This window comes from Fusarium odoratissimum, assembly GCF_000260195.1.
Source record: "Fusarium odoratissimum NRRL 54006 unplaced genomic scaffold supercont1.39, whole genome shotgun sequence".
NCBI lineage: Eukaryota > Fungi > Ascomycota > Sordariomycetes > Hypocreales > Nectriaceae > Fusarium > Fusarium odoratissimum.
The window spans coordinates 118,866-142,140 of NW_022158780.1; the positions used below are offsets into that span (position 1 = coordinate 118,866).

Sequence of the window (23,275 nt, forward strand, 5' to 3'; positions counted from 1 at the left end):
GCGGTTATGCTCGGCAGAACCCACTGACAATTTACCATTTGACACGAAGCAATGTAACGGTGTTGGCATCTAGATGATAGTTCTTCTACCGCTGATATTGCCATAGCGTGATGCGCAGTGGTAAAGCTATGGTCCTGACGTTGCCAATCTTCTGCCAAGCCGACAAGCGACGCGCACCAGCTCGCTGGCGGAAGCACGCTGCTTCTCAGCGATTGGTGAACTTCTAGAGATAATGAATGGTGCCGGAGATAGCAGTCTATTCAGTTGTCCATAGAGATGCCAAGTTGGACGTTTGGGAGCATAACATAGGTATGGTGAGCAATGCCTCTAAGGCCATGCACGGCGATGCCCTCGCATACCGCTTCAATAGTCACGTCTAAACCACCTTTGTGACAGCTGGTCAGTCGCATATTAAGCATTTGACAAGACTCGGTCTATCCGTCCTTAGTATAGCAGAACAAGAGAGCCAAGGCGCAGGGATGAATCGCCAGCTTGAGTCCTGACTGAGTGAGAAACAGTGCTTCGAGATGCGATGCTATTCATGCTTATACCTACGAGTCGTAGCCTAATAACTTCATCAATTGATCTAGGATAAACCTTAGTACTGGATAGAGGGTGGAGACTCATAATCCTCCAATGTTTTGTTGTATCGCAGGTCTGCTTCCGGAGTTCTCTCCTGTTGCATCAAGCTGTGTCTTCGCAGGGCTAGGGGCGGAACTTACAAGCCGAAAGCCCGAGAAAACTGCCATCGAGTCAATCAACTGGATCTGTTTAAACCTGATGGTCGGGGAATATTGAAACCTCTTGGCCAGCAGGGCTTACTGCAGCCCTATGAAACGGACCCGTAGGATCATCCCAGGACTGGTGCTACCCACTACCGATGCCCCTTGGCACCTTTGATGGAACTGCATGCATTCATATGCAAGATTTAGGGTCCTAGTCTGGGGAGTGATCTTCTTGGAGGTGTTATAGTCCCACCAATGTGTATGGATGGTAGCAGTGTGATGGATCGAAGCCTGCTCGATACCCTGACTAGGCTGCGTCGCCCGAGCAGCCTCATTGCCATTCTCACAGGTATTATTCGAAAGGGAGATCCCATGGATTCTATTGAATGGTATTGGAGACAATGCATCCCCCCGCTTCAGAATGCCGTATAATGCATGCCAATGGATCGTAGGTGCACCTGCAAGTCCAGATTCACCACGTCGGAACCCAGGAAGATTAGACACCCCTTCCGTGATCCCATCGGTAGAATTTCTTATGATGATTCCGATATGGTATCATTGTATGCAGACTGCACCCATCAGCTGAAGGGGACTCGCATCGGTCCATGACCGATTTGAGTGTTATAAGTCCAACGTGTATTAGGACATTCGTTCCCTTCCACAAATGAAAACACGTGACATTTTAGGATACCGTGTGCTTTAAAAGGTAATATAACGATCGAAAATATGAAGTCGTGTAAAGCGAAGGGAAACTGGTGTACTGATGCAACAGGATGAAGCTCAATCTGCCAGACCTCAGGCAAATACGTGTCGTAATTCAACGACACGGCCAGGGCAAAACTTAAGAACTTATTCGAGTCAACACGACTAACTGAGGCGCTGTAACTCAGATTTCGACGCAATAATTCGCTGTGTGGCGATTTCGAGCGTGGTGACTCAGCTCTTGGTTATTTGTCCAGCGATCATGCTTTGACATTCTGTAATGGTTGCCAGAACGTACAGTGTTTGGCTTTGGGCTTGCAAACTACTACAACTGGCTGGATAGGCTCTCTAATTGATGAATGGTATGTGAAACGAGTTATTCGCTACGCATGCAACACCCAGTTGTTGGACAAGTCTGAGTTGATCGTGAAGCGATGGATTTGCCAGGGCTCATGTTGATGATTGCAGGGACTCTCCCCAACTAAAAACCTTTGGTGAGATGGCCGAGTTGGTTATGGCGCCAGGTTAAGGTTAACCTTAACACCAATTTCCTGGTGGAGCAATCCTCCTGGGTTCGAGTCCCAGTCTCATCAGTTTCTTTTGCTCTTTGCAATAAATGGCGATCTTTTTGCCAGTCAAATGAGGCGATTGATTCAGGTTGCGATGTTAACAGTATGAGCAAACTTTGTATGGAGCGGTTACCTGAGCCAAGCCGAGGCGGGGGACCGTTCGAAAACTTTGGATGGCAGCGACAGCTACAGGGCTCTTAGTGACTTTAGACCACTGAAGGCCCCATAAGTTACGCGCAACAGTCGTTCATGGTTTTTTGCGATGCCATCAGAATCATCACAATATGCCGCACCGTGAATAGCTGAAGACTGTTAATTGTCCAATATCAAGTAGTCACATGGGGATTTGAAGCAAATTTGTGAAGTCAATCATGTTTGTTTAAAGAAACAGACTCATTTTAGAGTCATCAAGATGGTCTATCTGAGAAGCTGTCCTGAGACAATGGTTTAAAGTTTGTACATGGTAATGAGATCTTGATCAATTCCGCCTTCGTGGTATTTCCACTCCTTTTGCAATACCGTCTTTCTACAGGCGACGGTGGTGGCGGCGCTGTCGCATAGACCTCTTGCACTTCGAAGGCCTCTTGGTAGCGACAGGAGTGCTGATAGCAGTAGTAGGAACGGGGACAGTGCCGTTGCTGGGAACAACAGGGCTGGCAGCACCATTTCCGCCGCCGAGGATCTTGGAAGCGGCATGCTCAGCAGCGACCATGATGATGGCCTGGGTGTTGCCAGTAGGAAGATCAGGGTGGATGGAACCGTCAACGACGAACAGGTTCTCAGTACCCCAAACCTTGGTGTCAGTATCGACAACGCTGGTACCATCGTTCTCAGTGCCCATGACGGCAGAGCCAACAAAGTGAGAACCGCTGACGTACTCGGCCATGAGGCTCTCGGCGGTAGCGTTGCTGGCGATGCTGAGGGTGCTGTTGGGCTTGGAGGCAAAGCTGATGAGCTTGTTCATGAAGCTCTTGACAGCCTCCTTGTCGCCTGCAGTCTTGAGGTAAGGCTCGCCGACAAGCTTGGTAGCACCAGAGCTGGTGACGGTAAGAGAACCGCTGGAGGTAGCACCGTGGGTGAGGTAGACCTTGACCTTGACAGCATCGTCACCAGCGGCGGCACAAGTACCCTGGACGTATCGCTCGATACCATCGGAACCCTTGACAGTGTCCCAGAAGATGAAGCGCTGGCCAGATTGAGCAAGAAGACCGTCGCCCTGGGCGAAAAGATCAATGTTGGTCTGGCTGGGCTTGGTGAAGTCGGTCTCGCTCAGAGCTGACATGGGCTGCTTGGTCTTCATCTTGACGGTGAAGATAGGGTGGTCCTTGAGGTTCTCTCCGACGGGGAGGTTGAGCCACTGATCCTTAGCGGGCATGGTGAGGCGCTGGCTTCCGCTGGCAACGGCTTCAATCTGCTCAGAAGGACCAATACCAGAGTTGACGAGAAGGCGGGGAGTGGCGAGAGCACCGGCCGCAAGGACGACGGCACCGTTGGACTTGAGGTTGATGATCTGGCGGGTAGAAGGACCGGACTGGACCTCAATACCGGTGACAGCCTTGCCCTCTCGAATGACACGAAGGACCTTGGTGTTGAGCTGGAGCTTGAAGTTGCTGTTGGCCTGGGCAAGAGGGAGGTAGTCACGGACGGGACCAGCGCGGAGACCGTCGTTGACCATCAAAGGAGGGTGAGTGAAGACAGACTTCTTCTTGCTAGGCTCCTGGATGGCATCAACCTCGGTGAAGCCGTTGCCAGAGAAGAACTTAGAGAGGACGTTCCAAGCGCCCTGGTCAACTCGCTTGCCGTCCTTGGTAGGGCTGGTGGTACCGGGGGTGCGCTCGTAGAGCTTGTCAGCAGAGCTCTGAACATCCTGCCACTTCCAGCCAGTAGGCCACTTGTCGTCAAAGTCAGCAGGCTGAGGGCGGACAAACATCATGGCGTTGATTACACTGGAACCACCGAGAATGCAACCAGCCATGCTGGCAGTATCAGTGCAGTAGGCTGAGGTGTCCTTGGCGGTAGTGAGGTAGTAGGCCATGGAAGGAACATCGTATTGGGTGACAGTGTCGTTCCAGTCCATGGTGGAGCGGCCACCAGACTCGTAGAAAGAGGCCTTGCCCTGCTCAAGAAGAAGAACAGACTTCTTGGACTCGACGAGACGCTCAGCAACAATGAGGCCGGCAGTACCGCCACCAACAACGATGTAGTCGTAGGTAGCGTTGGAGACGATGGTGGTGAAGTTGCCAGGGTTGGAACCAGTGCTGCCTCCGGGGCTGGTACCAGGAGTAGTGGCATCGGAAGCAAGCTTAGCCCAGGTCTCAAAGTCTGCGGACTGGGCAGCGGCAGTGTCAAGAGAGTAACCACCAAAGCCAGCGCCGTGGTAGTTGAGAGCACCAGCAGAGTCGGTGGGGTCGTCGAGGGCAGTGGTGCTCATAGCGAAGCTGAGAACAGCGTTGGTATCAGCAGCCTTGAAGGTGGTGCCATCGGTCTTGATGCAGCCCTCGCAAAGGAAAGTGAAGGTAAAAGAATCGGTGCCGACCTTGGTACCCTTCTCGATAGGCTTAATTGAGACGGTGTCATCGTCGAGAACAGCAGGGTTGGTGTAACCATCAGCCTGGCGAACTGAGGTAAGAACCTTGCCATCGTTGGGCCAAGCAACAACGAGAAGCTTCTTGGTCATGGTAGATCCCATACCAACGGATCCATAACCCTCAGAGATGGGAACGGTCATCTGACCGATGAAGTCGGTGCTGGGGTTCTTGGGCAGAGCAATACCGAAGGTAAACTTGCTGCTCTTGTCGGTGTACTGCTGGAAGGTAATTCCCGTATCGGCATCCTTGTACTCGACAGATTCGGCCGAAACGGCCTGGTACATCAGCGCCGCTGATGAAAGGAGTGTTGAGAAACGCATGTTGGCGGTGTTTCAATAGTGAAGACTATATATATCGAAGGATCGTCAGGAAAGAATGTACGAATTGTAAAATAAAGCTACAAACAAAGAAACGAATGGACAATGTTGGCAGCCAGTGCCTGTAAAGAACGAAGAAAATACGAAAAAGAAAGATAGACCAAACAAGATGGTATGATCAAGCCATATCCAAGGTGAGATCTCAGTTCATTATATATAGATCTCCCCTTCAAGTGCCGGCGCCTGGTACGGAAATTCGCTTCCGAGTGCTCGGGACAGGTTTTGCAAACAAGAGAGACAACATTGGTGGCTTAATTGCTGCACGGCCAATATTCGCTTTCATTGTGGATGAGGGTAGGTATTGCATTCGCCGAGTGTGGAGTTCGGCGAAGCCAGCATCAGGTGAGGTTATGCTACGCTGTTTGAGATATCCCAAGACGTCAAGTTGTAATGCTTCTTGTCCTTTCTCTTATTGGCTGTGGATCTGGTTTCAGGTCGCGGGACAGATCCCCTAACAAGGTAACAGAGCCACGGTGGGCCCGAGTCTATATATTTGAAACGGCCTTTATCGTCCAAGCTTGTGAGAAACCGTTTCATTTCAGTAGTTTTTAGCCTTAACTTTTGTTTAATTTAGCTAGGATAGACGCGTCAATTGGTGCAGCTGAGGATATCTGCATGGGTAGAGTGTAGATGACTCGTAACGAAACGGGTAGCGAAACGACTCTGCCTCATTTAGACAACAACAGATAACACTATGCAAGGGTTTAAATCTCCACCTGTCAAACCTTACAATTCTTCCACTGCCCACTTCCCGTTCTCTTAAACTCTTATCCAGGCCATTACCTTATGTCCTGAGTTCGCTCCTCGCCAGCAGCAATCCATTCCCTAGCCTTGGTCTCATCTCGCGGCTTGAATCCGACCTTGAAAGGCTTAGGGTCCGTTGTCAGCGAGGTTGGGTTGGCGTTGCACTCGATGCAGTCCATGACGGGGAAGTCCTTCTTGTCCTTGGGAGGGAGAATCTCAAAAGCGGTGATGAGGCGGATGAAAGCTGTGTAAAGCTCGCGATTCGCAAGATGAGAGCCAGCGCACATTCGTGATCCAGCACCATAGGCGTAGTGAGGCGTTCCAACCTCCTTGTCGTCGATGTATCGCTCAGGGTTAAATTCATAGGGATTCGCGAATCGGGTTTCATCATAGTCTGCGGCGTAGGCGTTCTAAATCTCCGATCAGCTGCATGTTCCATCACCATATGCACAGGGCTGTCTCACCATGAAAAACTTGGTTCCTGCAGGGATCACGGCACCCTGGTATGGGATATCCTTGATGCTTTCCCGAGGCAGGCAGATGGGAATAACTGTCCAGAACCGCAAGATCTCTTTGACGAGGGCTGTGACGTATGGAACCTTCTCTTCCACGAGGCATCGCTCCCATGCTTCGCCGTTGGGGTAGACTTTGTAGATCTCCTTCAGGGCCTTGGCTTGAATCTTCTGGCCGTGTTCGGTTGCGAGGTATGCGATGCCCATGATCACGTTACCCGGAACTGTATCTAGACCCGCAGAAACCATAGTGAGACAGATAGACTTGATCTCGGCTGTTGGTTCGTTAGCGAAATTGTTTTACAAGACGCGTCTTACTCACCATCGTTCAGCTTGGCGGTCGGGTCCTTCAGAATGTTTCCGGTGATGCAAGGCTTGTCTGTACCGTTGTCGATTCTACTCTTGAGATTGGCCAGAAGATCAGACAGATACTTGTCACGTCGAACTCTGAATTCCTCAGCCGATGAGTTTTGCGCTCCCCAAAGTCGAAGCAGCGGAACGTAATCCTGCCAGTTGTTGCTAGTCGATCTGAAGTTGGAAATCTCGCGCTCAACATAGGTGATTTCGTGGAGAAGCTCAGAGTTAACATCGCCGTCAATACGGAAGCCGTAGTTCAAAGTCAGAGAGGTGTTGAGCGCAAATCGAGCAAAGTAGGGCGATGGGTCAAGATCCTTGCTTCCGTCCTTGCAATCGTCAAGAAGTTCCTTGATGCTGACGAGAGATTCGAGGTCGAGAATTGGCATGTAAGATTGAACTGCAGGGCGGTTGAGGGCAGTGGCGGCAGCTTTGCGGCGGTTCTTGCAGGACTCATCCCATGGTGAAGTGCCGATAGTGAAACCTTGAGATGAAGAAACAACTGAGTGGAAAGTGTGAAACATGGGGCGGGAGATGAGTGCAGACTGGTGCGTGATCCAGAAATGCTTTACGGCCTCATAAGAGTTGACATAGATGACTCGCTGCGATGGTCAGAATTGAATATTCAAAACATATTTTGAATACGAAAAGCGGCATGAATTCTCACCTTGGTTCCAAGGCGTGTCTGAAAGACAGGTCCGTACTTCTTGGCCCATTTCTGCGCAACTCTAGCATGGTCCGTCCCCAACTGAATCAAGTTTCCGAAAAGTGGTACACCGGGAATCTCGGGGATACCCTTGATCTTTGGCTGATCAGTCGAATTGGCCAACTTGTACAGCACGTACAGGCCGATGATAATAGCGAGGTAGATAACTTGATCAGACATGGTTGCTCGTGAAGATCAAGTCCAAGCGGGGGAAAGATGACTCTCTGTGTTGCAATGACATGGTAACCTGCCGTCCCCTCTGTAGGCTTTTTATACGCAAGATGACCAACGTGACATGTTTCCCCTCAGCTGCACTGCCGGGATCTGCAAAGAAACCCCAAGTCTTGATAACCGAATAAGCGGGGGAGCCGTGTGCCGAATCCCATCATGGCCTTTGTTAAGCAGGCCTCAATTGGGCTCTCTTGAGTCGCACGCGGGAAGTTTGGGTTTGGCTTGATACTTATTGTCGGCTATTCATTCAACAAGCCAAACCTGAATAGGGAATTAGAGGAGAAAAGGACTCGATGCTTCGGAAATACTGGTCAATTGCTTGATATAATTCGGAAATATTTCCGAGTCATCACAAGATCCACTAGCGCCCTCATGATGCGTCACCAGTGCATGATCTGACTGACTCCATGAGGAAATACTGTTATCGGGCTCCACCTCTTCATTGTCGGAAAATCTTCCGAGATACTAAGATGTCTTGTCACCTATTGTCTTTGAAGAATCCCCTTCAACAATTGAACGACTCTTCTGACGAATCAATTAACTTTGGCAATATGTTATCAGCCTTTCAATTACCCGAGACAGCGTCGTAACCAAAATATTCACAACCTTATCTTGTAGGCTGCAGGGGTTTAATGGTCGAAAAATGCAGCACTTATTTTCTAGTAAACGAAAAATTCAGAAATAAGCATGTGAACTACCTCCGTACCTAAAACAAGAAAATTCCTTCTATCGGGTTGACTAAATGCGATGTTGGCTAACGCAGCCTGCATGTTTGGTTTCTGTGAAGGTAGCAACTGTGTGGCGGATTAGAAGAGCCGAATGCACTCGGAGGTTAGGATATATCAAGTGGCTAGACCCGGTTTATCGAAACGACAACGGTGTTCTTGACCAATGACGAGGCGAAGGAAGGAATATTGAAACGCCCTTTTCGCGAGAACACACAATTGTTCGTGCCATCTCGGATGTCAGTTGAGTAGCTCTTCACTTCACTGATTTGCAGCGGGTTTTGATCCATGTCGCGGGTCATAAATCTCAACAAGACCGACGTAGGTCGGGAACTGAGCTGAACAACTATCTATAAAAGTGAGTTCGCTATGGATCAAGACGAATTGCAACAACAATCGCTCATCCATTCATCACAACCTCCATCTCGAAACAACCAATATGTCCGTCCCCTTCGACCTTGCAAAGCCCAACAGGACCATTCACATCGGTGTCATTCTGATGAACAGGTGAGTGAGCAGAATCAGCTCTCTCGACTAACCCCTGCTCATATGTTTCCAGCGAGACCGAGATTCTCGACGTCGCTCCCATTGATTTCTTGCACGGACTCTCCAAGAATGCATGGAAGAGCAGCTTTGAAGGCGTTGCGCCTGCCAAGCTCGAATCGGAGACAATGGATATGGAATTTCATTGGGTTTCTGAGAAGGGGACTGATTCTCCCTGTATCTTGACAAGCGGTATCAAGCTTGTGGCTACGGTATGTCCGCTTGACAATTGAACATTGTGCCGTTGTACTGATACGGAAAGGACTCTTTTGATACTTGCCCTCCACTGGATATCGTTCTCATGGGCGCGAACTCTGCTCGCTACACCCCCAACGAAGCCGAGCTTGCCTTCGTGCGCAAAGCCTACGACGAATGCTCCGCTTTCCTCATCATCTGCGGCGGTGTCCTTATTCCTCTGCAGGCCGGTATCTTGAACGGCAAAACAGCGACTGGTCCGATTGTGTTGATCGACACTGTCCGGAAACAAGCTCCAGAGGTCAACTGGGTTACCAAGCGCTGGGTCAGAGACGGGAAACTATGGACGAGCGGTGCGCTCCTCAATGGTACGGATATGATGACCAATTTCATGAAGCATTACTGGGGCGGTGAAGGTGGTTTTGTTGACTTTTTGACCAAGCTTGGTGCTTGGCCTGATCGCGATGTTGATTATAAGGATGCTGATTTCACGGGGCTTCTGTGATGTGCGCGTAAATACATGTTCTGCGAGTCCTGCATGGATGGCGGAGGTCAGCGAAGCCGTTGAACATTTTGGAAGTTGGAATAGTTCAGAAATTCAGTCTCTACCGCGTTACTTGGAGTAAACACGTATCCTACCGAGCTAAAGAATACTTAGTCAGATACTCAAATATTGCGCAATCTTCAGGCAATTCTCACATCATCAAGGTGCTGCGCCAGCTCTGTCGAATATTATGCTCTAGGGTATCGAGCTTGCGTATCGCGAGTACACGCCCACTAGCCCAGGCCGGGCGTTTTTTGCACCCTGATAGATAGTGGCGAAGTGTTTGCAGATTAGCGCTGGACCCTTTTGCCCCTCCATCACTAGCCACATCAGTGAGGGCTCCAGGACCCTTTTTCTCGGTGGCAGAATCTGATTGGCTGTTGGTCTGTACAGCTCCGTCGATCTTCGGTCACTCAAGGGAGAGAGGTCCCCACTGCAGTCTCTGTTGCTTCGATCCGAGAGTTAAGATCTGTTAGTATTCTAACAGCAGTGTTAAAAGCGTCGCGATTTGAGCAAGTCACACAAAATTTGAATAAGGCGCAAAAATGCATTTCTACGTAGCAGAAATTAAGTAATCACCATGCCGAAAGAAAACAATCAATCAGGGAAACTGGATAATCAGCTAAGCCTGATCGATTATAGGGAGGCTGAGACACTACGTCATGATAATAGGCAACTGTCTTTGGAACGTGAGTGCAGGCTCCTCCTGCTGCGTTAGTCTACCCCAGTCACGTGGGCGGCTGGAAAAGAAAGAGGGGAAACTTGTGGCTTGAGGGCTATATAACGCACCGCGCCGTCTGACAATTGCATATTCCTTCAAATCGTCACTATTTTCGCGTCGAAAACACTAGTCCCTCACCATGTCCAAACTCTTTGTCGGGTAAGTCGCAAGCATTGATTACGATGAATTTCAGCTGATTTGACGTCTCCAGCGGCCTCGCCTGGGCCACAACCAGCGACACTCTCCGCGCCAAGTTCAGCGAATTTGGTGAGGTCACTGACGCCGTAAGCACCCCCTCGCGCGCGCGCCTCGAGTTTCGAGATGCTAACATCATTTTCTTTTAGATTGTCATGACCGACCGTGAGACTGGCCGATCAAGGGGATTCGGATTCGTCACCTTCAACAGCCAGGAGGAGGCCAGCGCCGCCATTGATGCCATGAACGAGCAGGAGTGAGTCACACGCAGCAACACCGCTTGATGCCAGGGAATGATTCTAACGCAACGATTTCAGGTTCGAGGGTCGTCAGATCCGCGTCAGCGAGGCCAACCAGGGTGGTGCTCGCGGTGGTGGCCGTGGTGGTTACGGCGGCGGCGGCGGCTACGGCGGTGGTGGTGGCTACGGCCGTGGCAGCGGCTCTGGTGGATGGAGAGAATAAGTTCCTGCATTTTCTTGATTGAGGACGGCTGAGTTTTATGATTCCCTCTCGGTTGGCACGATGGACACGGGAGAACGCACAAGTCTGACGACTGCTGCAAAGCGCTGCAGCGGATATGGGTTTCGCGAAGAAAACAATTCATAGCAATGCACTCGGATCACACCATTAAAAATTATCCATCATCGTTTGCATACCTGTAGTCTTCGACTTAGACGTAGTGGCGAATCAAGCTACGTGATTCCGCGCCGGAGCCGCATAGGTAAGATACGTTGTTGGATCCGCAAGAAACATAGTGCCAGAGCTACAAGATACTATAATGCATATAGACTTTAAACTTTACGTGGATAACACACAAGCTCGAATACTATCACTGTTTGACTCGGGGGTTCAATGTTCCGGAGAGCCCGAAGAATATTATGACTTCGAGAGAAATGTCATATTGATATTCATACTCCAGGCCACACAGGACCTTGATCTATACTTATTGCTTTCCGTTCGGGTTCCGTTCAAGCTTACGAATGATCTTGGCAGGGTTTCCAGCAACCACATGGTAAGGCGGTACGTCCTGGGGATATGTCAGATACGGTAACACAAGGAACGAAGTGCAACAAACCTTGGTGACAACACTTCCCGCACCAACCGTGGAACCAGCACCGATTGTGATACCCGGAAGAATGGTCACATTACCCGCGATCCAACAATCTTCACCTACAGTGATTGTACCGCCCAGTTCTGGCCCATTTGTGCCATTACGCAGCTCAGGATCCAGAGGATGCGTACCGGAGAAGAATGAAACATTTGGCCCGATCAACGTCCTTGAGCCGATGGTTACTTGGCATGTATCTAGTATGGTGCAGTTGAAGTTGATAAAAACATTGCTTCCGACTTTGATATTCGTGCCGTAGTCGATTCTGATGGGTGCTTCGATCCAGGGATATTCGTGCAACACGTTGTCCTCCTCATCTTCTGTCGCTGCAGGTGGAGGTAAAGGGCGGTCGTCGTTTGTTATCCTGAGCTTATGTGAGTAACAATGAGTGAGTCTTTTATGAGGGTTGGGCTCACTGTCTCCAGAATTCGGCCATCTCGCGGCGTGTTGGGTCCTCGGCTGCGTTGAGTCGAGTGACGGCTTGCCTGCATCGCTTACGGGCAGCTACCAATTTGGGTGTGAAGGCGTAGTACAGATCGCCGCGGCGCATGCGGTTGAGGTTGTCCTCCTCGTCGATGTTAAAGACGGTCATTGTAGGACAGAATGTTTTCAAGTTTCAGGATTATATCTTGACAAGAGGGTGATGTAGCAAATGAGATACAGGAAGATAATAGGTGGACAGTCTTTGCTTCTATGTATGTTGTTTTTAGGGATGGCGGTTGTACAAGCTTTGGATCTACCCTCGATTGAAGATTGACGAGAGTGAGTCGGTGATGAGTGCCGTCGGAATTTCGATGATCCATTCCTAAAAAACCCAGGAAGTCGGTCGTTCTGCCTTTTGACCCTCTTCCTTCTGGATGGGACACACTAAGACATTGTCGTGATAGAGGGGCGGCTTTTTTGGTACCAACTCAAGCTGCAATAACGTTGTTACCGACCATTCAAAAATCATCTGGCATGATCCAAAACCTTGAGAGGTAGCCGGCTACGTTGGCTTTGCATTGTTTCGAATGGGTTTAAATACCTCGGCCTCCGTGCGCATTTTTCTTGCCCAAGAAACAATTGAACCTTCTTCGCCTGAAAGCTTAGGATTCGATTCCCTGCACCCGAGTTTCTTCTTTTTGGATTTTTGAAATCTTTCTTCACGAATCAAAGAAGACTGTTTCAATTTCATTAATATTATCATACAAGAACTAATGCTCAATACGCTCAAGTAACGCGTCAGGGGCTGGTCCCGATAGTCATGTCCAAAGAGAAATATCATCCTAGTTCGCACCAACAATCAACTCACCGAATTCCTGTTCCTCCCTTAACTGCAAAGCCTCTTGGTACACTCTCAACTCCTCTTTCTCTTCGCTACTCAAAAGACTTGTCCAAGTGAAAACTTGGTCCTGACACCAGACATGAAATCTCCTTGGTCTCTTGTTCTGGGGGTCATCAAGCATTTCCATCGTCACTAATCGTTCGTCATCCCAGATACCAAAGCCCAAACTCCTGAATGGCCGGAATAGCAGACCCTCACTCAATCTGGGAGTGCCTCTGGGGCATAAAAGTGGCCCAGCCCATCTCAAGCCCTTGCATCCAACTAGAACTTTGTGGCAGTGATAGGTAAACGCATCATTTGGGTCAACGCAAGGAAACGGGGGTGGCTTCAGGATAACGTCGGGCCATGCGAAGTTTGCACTTTTTCTCTCTGGAGGGGGGAGATGCAAATGGTTCCCCTCCACTGGTTTGAAGCCTGTATTGAAGAAAACACCCAAACCCTTATTCACAACATCAGTATCACCAACACAAGAACTTTCATCTGAGCAACCTTCTGAATGTCGGACGTAAAGTAAAGCAGCCCATAATGGTTCTCGGGCGATCCATAGACTTGACTTCCTGAGCCCCGACAAGCACGTCTCGCCGGATCCCATGTCACGGATTGCCTCAATATCTGAGTCTGACCAGTTCAGCCGCTTTTCCGAAGCAGCATTACTGAGCTCATAGCACAACTGGAGACACCAAAAGCCAAGGGTGATTCTCTGCATTTCATACCAGGACGCCTCACCGCCCGTGTTGAGCTTGTATGGCTGTCCCCATAATTGGCCATCAGGTCGTCGATTCCAAGGAAGCGTGCCAAGATGGTAGCACTTGTCAGTCAGATGCTGCGGCTTGGTCGCTTTGATTCTCTCATGAAAGAATTCAAAGGCCTCTCCTGCAAGCAACTTGATCTTCCGGAAGAGGAACAGCATTTCTCTCGGCGTGATGGAATTGTCACCTCGCATTACATGGGCAAGACTAATGCGTGGGATACAAGATGGCGGACTAGATTGAATATCTGGAACGCGGTCTCCTTGGGCATTCTGAGTCGAGGTCGGCATGATGAACTTTGTGATAAAAGTGGTGAGGTTCCTTGCTGGTGGGTTTGCCGCGGAAGAATGCCTGATGAGGGCTACCAGGCGAAGGACGTGCGGGATCCATGGCGTTGTCGCAAGATTCTGAGCTGATGCATCGAGGACGTTATCGAGAACCTCGGCTCCCAACGTCCCGTTCAGGAAGTGAAAGATATGCGGCGACGCCTTGGCAACGCTGTATAAGCTTCTGACGTCGGGTAAATTGCTGAGTATCGGCGCGATAAGCTCCGGCGGTAAAGTCGCAAAGACGTCCATCTTGACTAGCTATTGATTGAATGGAGACTTGAACGAAATTGAGGTCACGATGCTTGATTCATGAAATTACCCCTCAGATGAATATTGTCAGCATCATCAAGCCTCTCACGTGGCTGGCTGAATTGACTTAAAAGAGCTTATCCGTTGATGCCGGCGTTGACGTGGCTAACCGTGGTCACACGCTAAGACCCCAAATCGAGCAAACGATGTCGGGGGCGAATAAGATAGCATCGCCATTGAGGGGTCGCATTGATATGACGTTTTGTTGAAACACCGCCTCTTGGGATATGCTGTGAAACTTGTTTGCCATCAAGATACGTAACTGACTACGCGTCGCCAAAGTCCTATAAGCAAGATTAAAAGCGAGCGCATGTCTTATAGCTGCCAAGAGTACATTAGATCTGCATAGTGCATCTGCGTAAAGTCAGCACGCTGATGTTCCGGCGACTAGAAAGGTAGAGAAGCGACTGCAAGCAGGAGGGCAGCATTTCCTTTCAATACCAATGGCAATCTTTCGAGCAGAAACATATGAAATTGTTGAGCTTCTATACATTGAGTGGTAAATCAATATCTACAAGGTAAAAAATCGCGTTCAGTCCCGTTTCCTGCCCACCCGGGCTTTCTGAACACCAACATCACTTAACCACGCTTGATCAAGTCGGCAGCCTATATGCGTCAGAGATATGTTTCAAATAATTTAATTGGTAGCTTACCTTCTCAGCGACAGCATAAACAGTCGTCATAGTATGCGTGGCAGGAAGCAAAGGAATAACACTGGCATCGACGATGCGAAGGCCCTTAATGCCGTAAACTCTGAGCTTCTCATCAACGACACCGCCGTCACTGCGGCTACCAAGCTTGCAAGAGCCGGCGGGATGGAACAGAGTGGATGCACTGCTACGGATGAACTGTTCAATGTCACTGTCACTTGTGACGTTGGCTCCTGGCACAATCTCGAAGGGGTTCAGGGTCTTGATTGAGGGTGCGCCGGAAAGCTTGCGAACAAACTTGACACCTTCGGTAAGAATGGCGATATCAAGAGGGTTCTTAAGGAACTCTGGGTTGGCATCGGGATAGTCGAAGATGTTGGAAGACTTGGCCTTAACGGAGCCTCGAGAATACGGGTGCTGAAGACCAAGGACCGAGGTTCCATCGGCCCAGATAATCTCCAGGATGGCTGACTTGGTATCAAGGAGCTTCTCGTTGAGGACCTTTTGCTGCTTCTTGTAGCCCTTAACAACCTCAGCGGGTGTACCTGAAGGGAGGAACTTGGAGCCGTCCTGGCTGGTGGCTTGCTTGTGAATGTCCGAAGCGGAACTTGTGTAGTTGGAGAGAGGGAGGAACAGAAGGAAGTCGCCAGTAGGTGAAGTATAAGGTCCCTTCTTCTGCTGGTCGTATTCAGCGCGTGCCTCAGCAGCGAAAGTGGCGTTGCTAGTAAGGTTTCCGGTTTGAATAGGAGCATTGACTAAACACAATTAGCCTCTTGTATTCTGTCAACAAAGGGTTAGACTTACTTGTGCCCACAACGGCGAGTAGAACATGATCGTGGAAGTTCTGGCCAACAGCGGGAAGATCAACAACGACAGGGACGTCGATGCTGGAGAGGAGAGCCGAGTCGCCAATACCAGAGACCTGCAGGATCTGAGGAGTGTGAATGGCTCCAGCCGCAAGGATGACCTCCTTCTTCGCCTTGACAGTCTTCTTGGCGCTATCCTTGTTCTTCGCGAACTGCAAGAAGATGGTTAGTCATGAACAGCTACTCTAGAAGGGCGACCGCTTACCTCGACACCAGTAGCCCTCACGGAACTTCCGTTCTTGCTAGTGAGAATGCGAGTAACTTGGTTGCCTGGAAGAAGTTGGAGGTTCTTGCGCTGAGAGACAGCACTATAGTAGTCCTGTGCAGAGGAGCGGACAAGAGTCTTGGGGTTGAGGTTGTGAGGGCAGAAGTATCCTCCAACTGCGCCACCGTTGGCTTGGTCGAAGGCGATGTTGATGTCGAGCTCCCCAGAGGCCTTAACAAGATTCTCTGAAGTTTTGTCAGCATTGGTACGCTTGACGGATGGTACATAGGAAAGATGCACTTACTCGTCGTGGGCCAGAAGAAAGGCGAGTAGCTGGAGTGAATGAAACCCGAAGAGCCGTGGGCAGAAGGGTCCGTGGTGATGCTATATTCCTTCTTGATATCGGCAGTCGGCCCAGTGAACTTTTCGTTCTGCGATTAAAGTTAGACTCTGTAGCATGACCTTGACAACAATTTGCCAACCTTCTTGAAATAAGGAAGCAGGGTATCCCACTGCCAATCGCTGTTACCTAACTCAGCCCAGCGATCGTAGTCTGCCTTTGAACCGCGATCGTAGACCATGCGGTTAAGTTTGGTTGAGCCTCCAACGACTTTGCCCAAAGGAATCGAGACGTTGCGTCCATTAAGAGAAGTGGTGGCGGGATAAGTAAGGTTCCAGTCGTACTTTGTGCCAACAGCACCGCCAGCAAGGCCTGGGATTGTCACGATGTCTTCATTTTTATCGCTATGTAGAGGTCAGTATTTCGTCTTCGGTCAACTATCAGATCTCTTACAAGTCACCAGCCTCAATCACGAGGACAGTCACAGCTGTTGGGGCGTCAGCAAACATGGGCGGCCGATGCAACGGCAGAACGCACCAGGGTCCTCCGATAGGCGGTTGGCGACAGTGAGGCCTGAAGCTCCAGCACCAACAATAATATAATCGTATTCTGTGCGCACACTGGCATCTTGACGTGGGTATGCTGATGCAGTTGTTGCATGCAGACAACTGAGAGCAGCTAAGGTGAGCGCCTGGAATCTAGGCATGATCAAAATGAACGACAATGAATGAATGTTTGTATTTTCTAATGGGACAACTTGGCTGATCAAACTGTACCCGTAAGAGAATTGATGGGATGAAGACGATCTTATACCCTCCCAGTTTCAGCAAATACCTGATCGGGACTGATATAGAAGGTGTCATTACAATCTATCCCAGAACAGAACGTGCCACTGATGATTCCAAGCATTGGCACTGGAAAACCTGCTTCTTTGTGCAACCGACTCCCGCGCTCAATTACCGAAATCGAAGGTTTTGTTTCATCCCTTGAATGGCCGTTTCAGGAACGCATTCAAAAGGACGCTGAAGAGGGAATCATGTCCGCAAACCTTATTTCGGAGCACCGAATAGAGTAAGATCCCCATTGGACACGGACCAGGTTTTCAGCGAGCATCGCCTTTAAGACCCTTGCTTAGCATGGTCTGATAAGGTTTGCATAGCCGATTCAGACATAGAGGTACACGCAGACTGATATTGTAAGCAATTGTAATGATATTATGCCATGGCCGGTGGGATGAAAAGAATGAGGAGGTGCTGTTTTGTAGCCGAGACTACCGAGGTGAGTGAGATTGGATCTATAGAGGAGTCAATAAGGACCAGGCTATTAAGACAACAGAAATAATCTCTATCCATATCATCAAGCTTAATATCTGGATAAGACAGTAATTAATAGATACAGTCCGAAATTGCGATAATTGGCAGTCTTGAATGTATTTGTGCGAGTAAGTAAGGTAGGATAGCTGAAAGGTCAGTGACATAACTCGCCTGCATAGGTGCATCGAGATCGCATGTTACAGTGGGATGCGCCCGCCATGGCCGCTAAATCTTATTCGTTTTTGACGCCTGACACCGAAGCCGCAATTCAACTTCAATTGACCACGTACAAGCATCATGCCTGAAATGACGATATCACGGCAATTGAGACCGCTGGTACCTTTCTTTCCCCTCTATTACTGTTGGATGCCTACGTCCTAGTGTTGAAGTATGTTGTGATGCCATCGATCACAGCCTGGACAATGCTCTCCTCAATAGAACCATCCTGCCATGTGAAGCCAAACCCAACATACTCCTCGTTGTTCAGTACGCAAATCACCAACGGAGCTCCTCCAGCATATGCGCATCGGCTCAACAACACTTTTCCTCGATGCCATAATAGTTTGGCGTCTCCCTTGATGTTCTTAGCCTGTGAAAAGGTCCCGAGGTTTGAGACCTCAAAAGATTCTCCGCGAGGATGGCCGATTGATCCGGCCAAGGCTGCGCCAATATCTGGGATAAGTTTAAGTGCAGCGACATTTGCATATAGCTCTCCGGAAGGTGAGGCATTCGCAAAATAATTTCTAGTAGCTTGTTGGATCTTCTTAGCATGGTTCCAGATCCCAGTAGCGCCCGTACTTGAGTCATCTGAAACCTGGTCCAAATCGGAGCGAAGAACCTGGACTTTGAAGGCATCGATGAAGTTACCCATGATTCCTTCGACCAGCTTTGGCGGTAGGTCCGATCGTAAGCTTACTGGAAGGTTGCATGTAAGAGCCTCAGCTGTCAGTGGAAGATTGTTGTACAGCAACCTGGCGACAAGAGACGGAAGAGCCGCTGTTGGTGCCACTCTGTGCTTTTTGCAGTCTTGCACAAAGTGCCCCATCATATGTGATGGAAACGAGAGTGATTTGTAACGTGTAACGCAGGGTAATGCGATGGGAGTCCCTCTCCACTCATTCAGCTCCGCATCATGAGATGCCGGTGCGTTCGTCGGGATTGGCAGAGGGTGAAGCGACTCGAGTGATGGAGCAATCGGCGCATCATTCGAGTATACAACCCGATCAAGGTGACCTACGAAACTGGACTCAATGTCACAAAGAGCTTTCTGGAACGAGTCATGGAAAATCCGAAGGCCAGTTCCATCAGTCATCGAATGGTGGGCAATGAATGAGGTCGTGAATCCTTTGCTCAAATCATGGTCTTTGAGTATTATCAGTCTCCAGACAGGTAGAGTGCCATATCCAGCCTTGAAGTTTGTGTTGTGTTGGCGTTCAAGCAGCGAATCGAGCTCGTCGTCTGTTTGATCTCCGGTCAAACATGGCTGACTTCGGTCGACAAAGGACACAGCTTTCTCGAGATCGATTGAGGCTAGTCGTCCCCAATACGGTTCGTCCTTTTCCGATATAACTGGGATCGCAAACAAAACCGGATGTTGGGTGAGGACTTGTGATAAGGCACCGTAGACGGTCTCTTCCAGATCGAAGCCAGGCAAGGCCTGTGTTGGTGCGTAGTGTGCAGAAAGGCCAGTATTTGTGAAGAAGTCTATATGATGGGCGACTTCTGAGAGCTGTTCGAGTTTGCCTACGCTCTTCGTCAGCAGCTTTATGAAGGTAGGGGGAAATGTCTACCAAGCGGGCGTATCTTCTTCAATTGCCGTTCCGTCATGTTGAAGGGGGTTTGCATATGTTATCCACGGGATGATGGCTACTATCGCAGTATTGTAGCAAGGTGAATGGCGAGAAACGCATGATGTATCAATTGAATCTCTTTCCTCCCAATTCACGCAATGTGGTGATATCAAAGTAGCTGAGCCCCAACTCGTTTACTGCGAACATATGAGCAAGAAAGAAATGAGATGAGGATCGTGTACCCTGTATTGAGTAAGTTATTTCTTTATGCGCGCAGAGAATCTAGAACGACCCTCCAAGCCTCTTTCAAGGGTCCATAACTTGGCGGGACAGATAATGGGGGCTTGCCTTATCGACGATAGCTTCATGCACAGGGCGAAATCGACTCAAATCTTCTCATCCAGGGCCAGTATCCACCTAAAATTCGAATTGAACTGAGGGGCACCCATCGTTCGCAAAAGGCGACTTCTGGAAGATGTGTGCTCGAGAACGAGAACACTGCGGGCATATACGCACCTCTTTCTGCACGTATCTTCTGACATCCTGTCAGCTCTGTTTAGCGAATAGCTCATCTCAAGGTGCTAATAACTTGGCTGACAAGAATTGAACACTGTTAATTCCTGCGAATCTTTATCATTTCTCATCGACATGACATACCCCTTCCCATATTCACAAGCTGCAAAGCTTGACTCGAGGATCAAGATACCTCGTCCGATTTACGACCCTGACCTGGCACCATAGTTGGACTCTGCCTCATTCCCTGAAGAGTTTGACCTAAACTTGATGCGCGGAGTCGCGAGTGGCGAACAGGAATGCTCCCACGGCTCATTCATCTTCAATGCGGAGACTGTCCTTCGAGACAATCCGCACTTGAGTCATACAGAGCACTCAATTCCAGGACCTGACAACAATATAATTACCTTGTCAGTGTTCGAACCCAATGAGCCATCAAAGGCACCAAGGCCAGTCTTGTATCATATTCACGGTGGCGGGATGGTTAGTGGTGACAGATTCACTGCCGTCACGCCTGTGATTGATCTTCTGAAAGGGATCGATTGCGTTGTTGTCTCCGTGGAACACCGCCTCGCTCCCGAGACGCGCGCGCCTGGCCCAGCTGAAGACTGTTATGCGGGGCTTGTTTGGGTTTCTGAGAATGCTTCGAGTCTTGGAATTGACCCAGCTGCCATTGTCGTGTTTGGAGTGTCCGGAGGAGGCGCCCTTGCAGCTGCTACGTGCCTTATGGCTCGTGATAGGAAGCGCCCAGCTATCCCAATCAAAGCTCAAATGCTTTACTCGCCTCTCTTGGATGATAGATGCGAGAGCTTGGCTGATCAGCAATTCGAATACGGTAACCCTGCCAGTACAGCATGGCTTCGTGCCATTTGGGATCTTATCCTGGGTGATGCACGAGGATCAGAACATGTTACACCTTATCAAGCGCCCGCAAGAGAGACTGATCTGTCGAGTTTACCAGCTGCATATATCGATGCTGGGGAATGTGAAGTCTTCCGCGATGTTGCCGTTGCTTATGCAACCAAGATGTGGCGAGGCGGATCAACATGCGAACTTCACATCTGGCCCGGAGCTTGGCATGGATTCGATATGATGGACGATCCTAACATGCCACTTATTCATGTGGCTAATATGGCGAAAGCCAACTGGCTTCAGAGAGTCATGAGAAGTGTCAAGGATGAGTAGAGTAGCTACATAGAAAAATGGAAGTAATTAGTAAAGATGCTTTTCGGGTACGAATGAATGGTTATTGGGTTACAAGAAGACTAAGAAATAAACCTTGTCAACGTGCAGCAGTATGTGAAAGAGACTTCTTCCACAGCGTGTCTCCAGGGAACTGGATCTTAACTTTGAACAGGCAGTATACATTCAGGAAACGAGAAAAGTCTGTCTATTACTACTTATACGGCCATGATCTTCTATCTCAGTTCACCCTTCTACCTGAAGAAATCAGACCCAGCTGTGACCTGAATGGCTTTAGGTATTTGAAAGCTGGTGTGCGCCGTTCACTAGTATCTCTTGATAATTCACACCAGTGACCTTTTCGTTATATCCTCCAGTGTCTCTGGCCACGGCATTTATTAGCTCTTTGAGCCATGCCATTGTGCTGAGCTCGTTTGAGTTGCAGTCTAGGGCTTTATCCATACCTGGTTGACCTGACTTCACCATTTCGTCATTTTGCTTGAAGTCGGCCGACATCATGAATCTTGCAAGTGCAGCTACCCTTTCTCTCTCTGTCTCTGTCAGGGACAAGTTGACTGGCTCTTGAAGCTCAGTATGCGGTGCATTACTTTGGCTCTCACTGCTGTTCACCTCTCTGGTCCCTGTTTCAGCCTGTTGATGAGGCTTGTTACTGCCAACAATCTCTTGGAAGTAGCTAGGTCGACCATTCTCGTGGATAATCTTCATATTTGGGTCTTTCAGGTACTCTCCCTTTGGAGCACTGGTCCATTCTCCTCTTGCTGTCAGGGCAATACAACAGTGCCACGGTGTAGTGAAACCCGTCTTGGTGTTGAGCAAGCTCATAGATATCTTGTGCTCACCAGTAGATTGGTGAATAGACAGTCGCAGGTGGTAAGGGAAGCTGTGCTTGACAGCAGCAGCAAAGGCCTATTAGATTGTCAGAACTGGTTGGAGAGACGTATTTCATGCCACTTACGTAACCTCGGATCAACATTTGTTTCGCAAGATACCTCACATCTCTGCGATATGCATTTGCTGTTCGTCCATTGCCAACCGGAAAGATATGCTTCAGATCAGATTCAAGGAACCGCCGATATCCAAGGTAAGTCATCTTGGTGTCAGGGTCTTTCTCAATCTCTTTGTCAATGTCGATATCATCTTTACCGAAGCGGTTGAGAAGGGCTCGGCGGAAATTAGTCGCATTGGCGACATAGGCAATCTCATGCATCTCAGCTGGCAGAGGAAGGTCGACCAAGTCTCGGATCCTGGAAAAGGATATGTGCTGCAACCCTTTCTTAGAAGCTAACTCTCGAAGAGCCTGTCCGTAGGCCCAGGTGTCACGATCAGGAATGCTCAACAGGTCGTTGTAGACAACGCCATCTGAGATGATAGTGCATTGAGCGCCAGGCTGGTAGATCTCGCCAATGCGGATACACATAGTATTGAGCCGATCTAAAGCAATCTCCTCCGCTTTGTCGGGTAATATGCCAAAAACCTTGTAGGCTTTGTTTGCTGATTTGAAAGGAAATGCTGGTAGGCACATCTCAACTCTCGTACTAGCAGTCACGAACTTGCCCACGACGGACAAAAATTTCGGCCTACCAGCCTCAAGCCTTTCTTTGCTGTCACTGAATTTGTTCAAGGCATATTCGAAGATGATATCCAAGATCTTGGAGGAGACTGCGTGCACAGACGGATCTGTGTCCTGCTGCTCTGCAACAGGTCGTACTGTCGAGTCTGCTCCTGACTTGCAAATGCTGGCCTGTTCCTGGACAGAAGCATCCGAGACAAATTTAGAAGTCACAGACATGCTGTGTTGGTTCGCGAAGGCAGGATACGACGGTATTATCTGCATGGAAATGGAGTATGTCTTGAGACTAAGATGCGTCGAGGTAGCACGGCATCCGTGTTGGGTTTCAGGATGAACCACTTTTCGTTGATATGTTGGATTCGTGGTGGAAATATGCCAAGCGGTTAAAGTTTGAGCCCAACTAAAAGTTTCCAGGGATATTAAATATGAAGCCGAAATGTGCAGGGTCAAGCCTCAGCACCAGAAGAAAGTCTTGATGACCAATTCAGCTAGAGGATTCGACCGATCTGACGATAATCTGGTGTCGGGGTATGTACTGAAGTGACAAACTGCAGGAACATCAACTGTGTTGAGTC

General features: G+C 49.3%; 10 protein-coding genes and 1 non-coding gene across 13 annotated transcripts; 4 read left to right on the forward strand and 7 right to left on the reverse strand.

Annotated features, from left to right (window-relative positions):
- The first annotated feature begins 1,920 nt into the window (after positions 1-1,920).
- Positions 1,921-2,020, forward strand: FOIG_14214. Its single transcript has one exon. It is a non-coding gene; the product is annotated as a tRNA-Leu (tRNA).
- Positions 2,021-2,442: 422 nt separating this feature from the next.
- FOIG_14215 (uncharacterized protein) lies at positions 2,443-4,993 on the reverse strand. The gene has a single exon (XM_031215424.1). It carries the CDS (start codon positions 4,902-4,904, stop codon positions 2,523-2,525), a length of 2,382 nt encoding a protein of 793 aa, XP_031054818.1. The 5' UTR covers positions 4,905-4,993; the 3' UTR covers positions 2,443-2,522.
- Positions 4,994-5,404: 411 nt separating this feature from the next.
- On the reverse strand, positions 5,405-7,774 carry FOIG_14216 (phenylacetate 2-hydroxylase). 2 transcript variants are annotated; one of them, XM_031215425.1, is made up of 4 exons: positions 7,239-7,774; positions 6,540-7,173; positions 6,170-6,492; positions 5,405-6,115 (listed from the first exon to the last, which is right to left on the reverse strand). In XM_031215425.1, exons 1-4 carry the CDS (start codon positions 7,455-7,457, stop codon positions 5,741-5,743), a joined length of 1,551 nt encoding a protein of 516 aa, XP_031054819.1. In that variant the 5' UTR covers positions 7,458-7,774; the 3' UTR covers positions 5,405-5,740. The 2 variants fall into 2 exon arrangements, with proteins under 2 accessions (XP_031054819.1, XP_031054820.1); XM_031215426.1 differs by lacking the exon at positions 7,239-7,774 and having other exon boundaries at positions 6,540-7,209.
- Positions 7,775-8,511: 737 nt separating this feature from the next.
- Positions 8,512-9,663, forward strand: FOIG_14217 (uncharacterized protein). Its single transcript, XM_031215427.1, has 3 exons — positions 8,512-8,740; positions 8,793-8,988; positions 9,039-9,663. The coding sequence occupies exons 1-3, from the start codon at positions 8,673-8,675 to the stop codon at positions 9,474-9,476; spliced, it is 702 nt and encodes a 233-aa protein (XP_031054821.1). The 5' UTR covers positions 8,512-8,672; the 3' UTR covers positions 9,477-9,663.
- A 618-nt stretch (positions 9,664-10,281) lies between these two features.
- Positions 10,282-11,086, forward strand: FOIG_14218 (uncharacterized protein). The gene is made up of 4 exons (XM_031215428.1): positions 10,282-10,395; positions 10,448-10,520; positions 10,581-10,687; positions 10,749-11,086. Exons 1-4 carry the CDS (start codon positions 10,376-10,378, stop codon positions 10,891-10,893), a joined length of 345 nt encoding a protein of 114 aa, XP_031054822.1. The 5' UTR covers positions 10,282-10,375; the 3' UTR covers positions 10,894-11,086.
- A 100-nt stretch (positions 11,087-11,186) lies between these two features.
- FOIG_14219 (acetyltransferase) lies at positions 11,187-12,322 on the reverse strand. Its single transcript, XM_031215429.1, has 3 exons — positions 11,956-12,322; positions 11,507-11,903; positions 11,187-11,458 (listed from the first exon to the last, which is right to left on the reverse strand). The coding sequence occupies exons 1-3, from the start codon at positions 12,129-12,131 to the stop codon at positions 11,375-11,377; spliced, it is 657 nt and encodes a 218-aa protein (XP_031054823.1). The 5' UTR covers positions 12,132-12,322; the 3' UTR covers positions 11,187-11,374.
- A 358-nt stretch (positions 12,323-12,680) lies between these two features.
- Positions 12,681-14,335, reverse strand: FOIG_14220 (uncharacterized protein). The gene has a single exon (XM_031215430.1). It carries the CDS (start codon positions 14,188-14,190, stop codon positions 12,805-12,807), a length of 1,386 nt encoding a protein of 461 aa, XP_031054824.1. The 5' UTR covers positions 14,191-14,335; the 3' UTR covers positions 12,681-12,804.
- Positions 14,336-14,550: 215 nt separating this feature from the next.
- On the reverse strand, positions 14,551-17,359 carry FOIG_14221 (uncharacterized protein). Of its 2 annotated transcripts, XM_031215432.1 has the most exons (9): positions 17,178-17,359; positions 16,849-17,117; positions 16,765-16,798; positions 16,454-16,715; positions 16,276-16,402; positions 15,972-16,216; positions 15,705-15,918; positions 14,904-15,655; positions 14,551-14,856 (listed from the first exon to the last, which is right to left on the reverse strand). In XM_031215432.1, exons 2-9 carry the CDS (start codon positions 17,015-17,017, stop codon positions 14,830-14,832), a joined length of 1,830 nt encoding a protein of 609 aa, XP_031054826.1. In that variant the 5' UTR covers positions 17,018-17,117; positions 17,178-17,359; the 3' UTR covers positions 14,551-14,829. The 2 variants fall into 2 exon arrangements, with proteins under 2 accessions (XP_031054826.1, XP_031054825.1); XM_031215431.1 differs by having other exon boundaries at positions 16,849-17,359.
- A 118-nt stretch (positions 17,360-17,477) lies between these two features.
- On the reverse strand, positions 17,478-19,671 carry FOIG_14222 (uncharacterized protein). The gene is made up of 2 exons (XM_031215433.1): positions 19,415-19,671; positions 17,478-19,367 (listed from the first exon to the last, which is right to left on the reverse strand). Exons 1-2 carry the CDS (start codon positions 19,467-19,469, stop codon positions 17,995-17,997), a joined length of 1,428 nt encoding a protein of 475 aa, XP_031054827.1. The 5' UTR covers positions 19,470-19,671; the 3' UTR covers positions 17,478-17,994.
- Positions 19,672-19,831: 160 nt separating this feature from the next.
- On the forward strand, positions 19,832-21,337 carry FOIG_14223 (uncharacterized protein). The gene has a single exon (XM_031215434.1). It carries the CDS (start codon positions 20,198-20,200, stop codon positions 21,110-21,112), a length of 915 nt encoding a protein of 304 aa, XP_031054828.1. The 5' UTR covers positions 19,832-20,197; the 3' UTR covers positions 21,113-21,337.
- On the reverse strand, positions 21,333-23,221 carry FOIG_14224 (uncharacterized protein). The gene is made up of 2 exons (XM_031215435.1): positions 22,086-23,221; positions 21,333-22,036 (listed from the first exon to the last, which is right to left on the reverse strand). The coding sequence occupies exons 1-2, from the start codon at positions 22,962-22,964 to the stop codon at positions 21,404-21,406; spliced, it is 1,512 nt and encodes a 503-aa protein (XP_031054829.1). The 5' UTR covers positions 22,965-23,221; the 3' UTR covers positions 21,333-21,403.
- Positions 23,222-23,275: the final 54 nt, after the last annotated feature.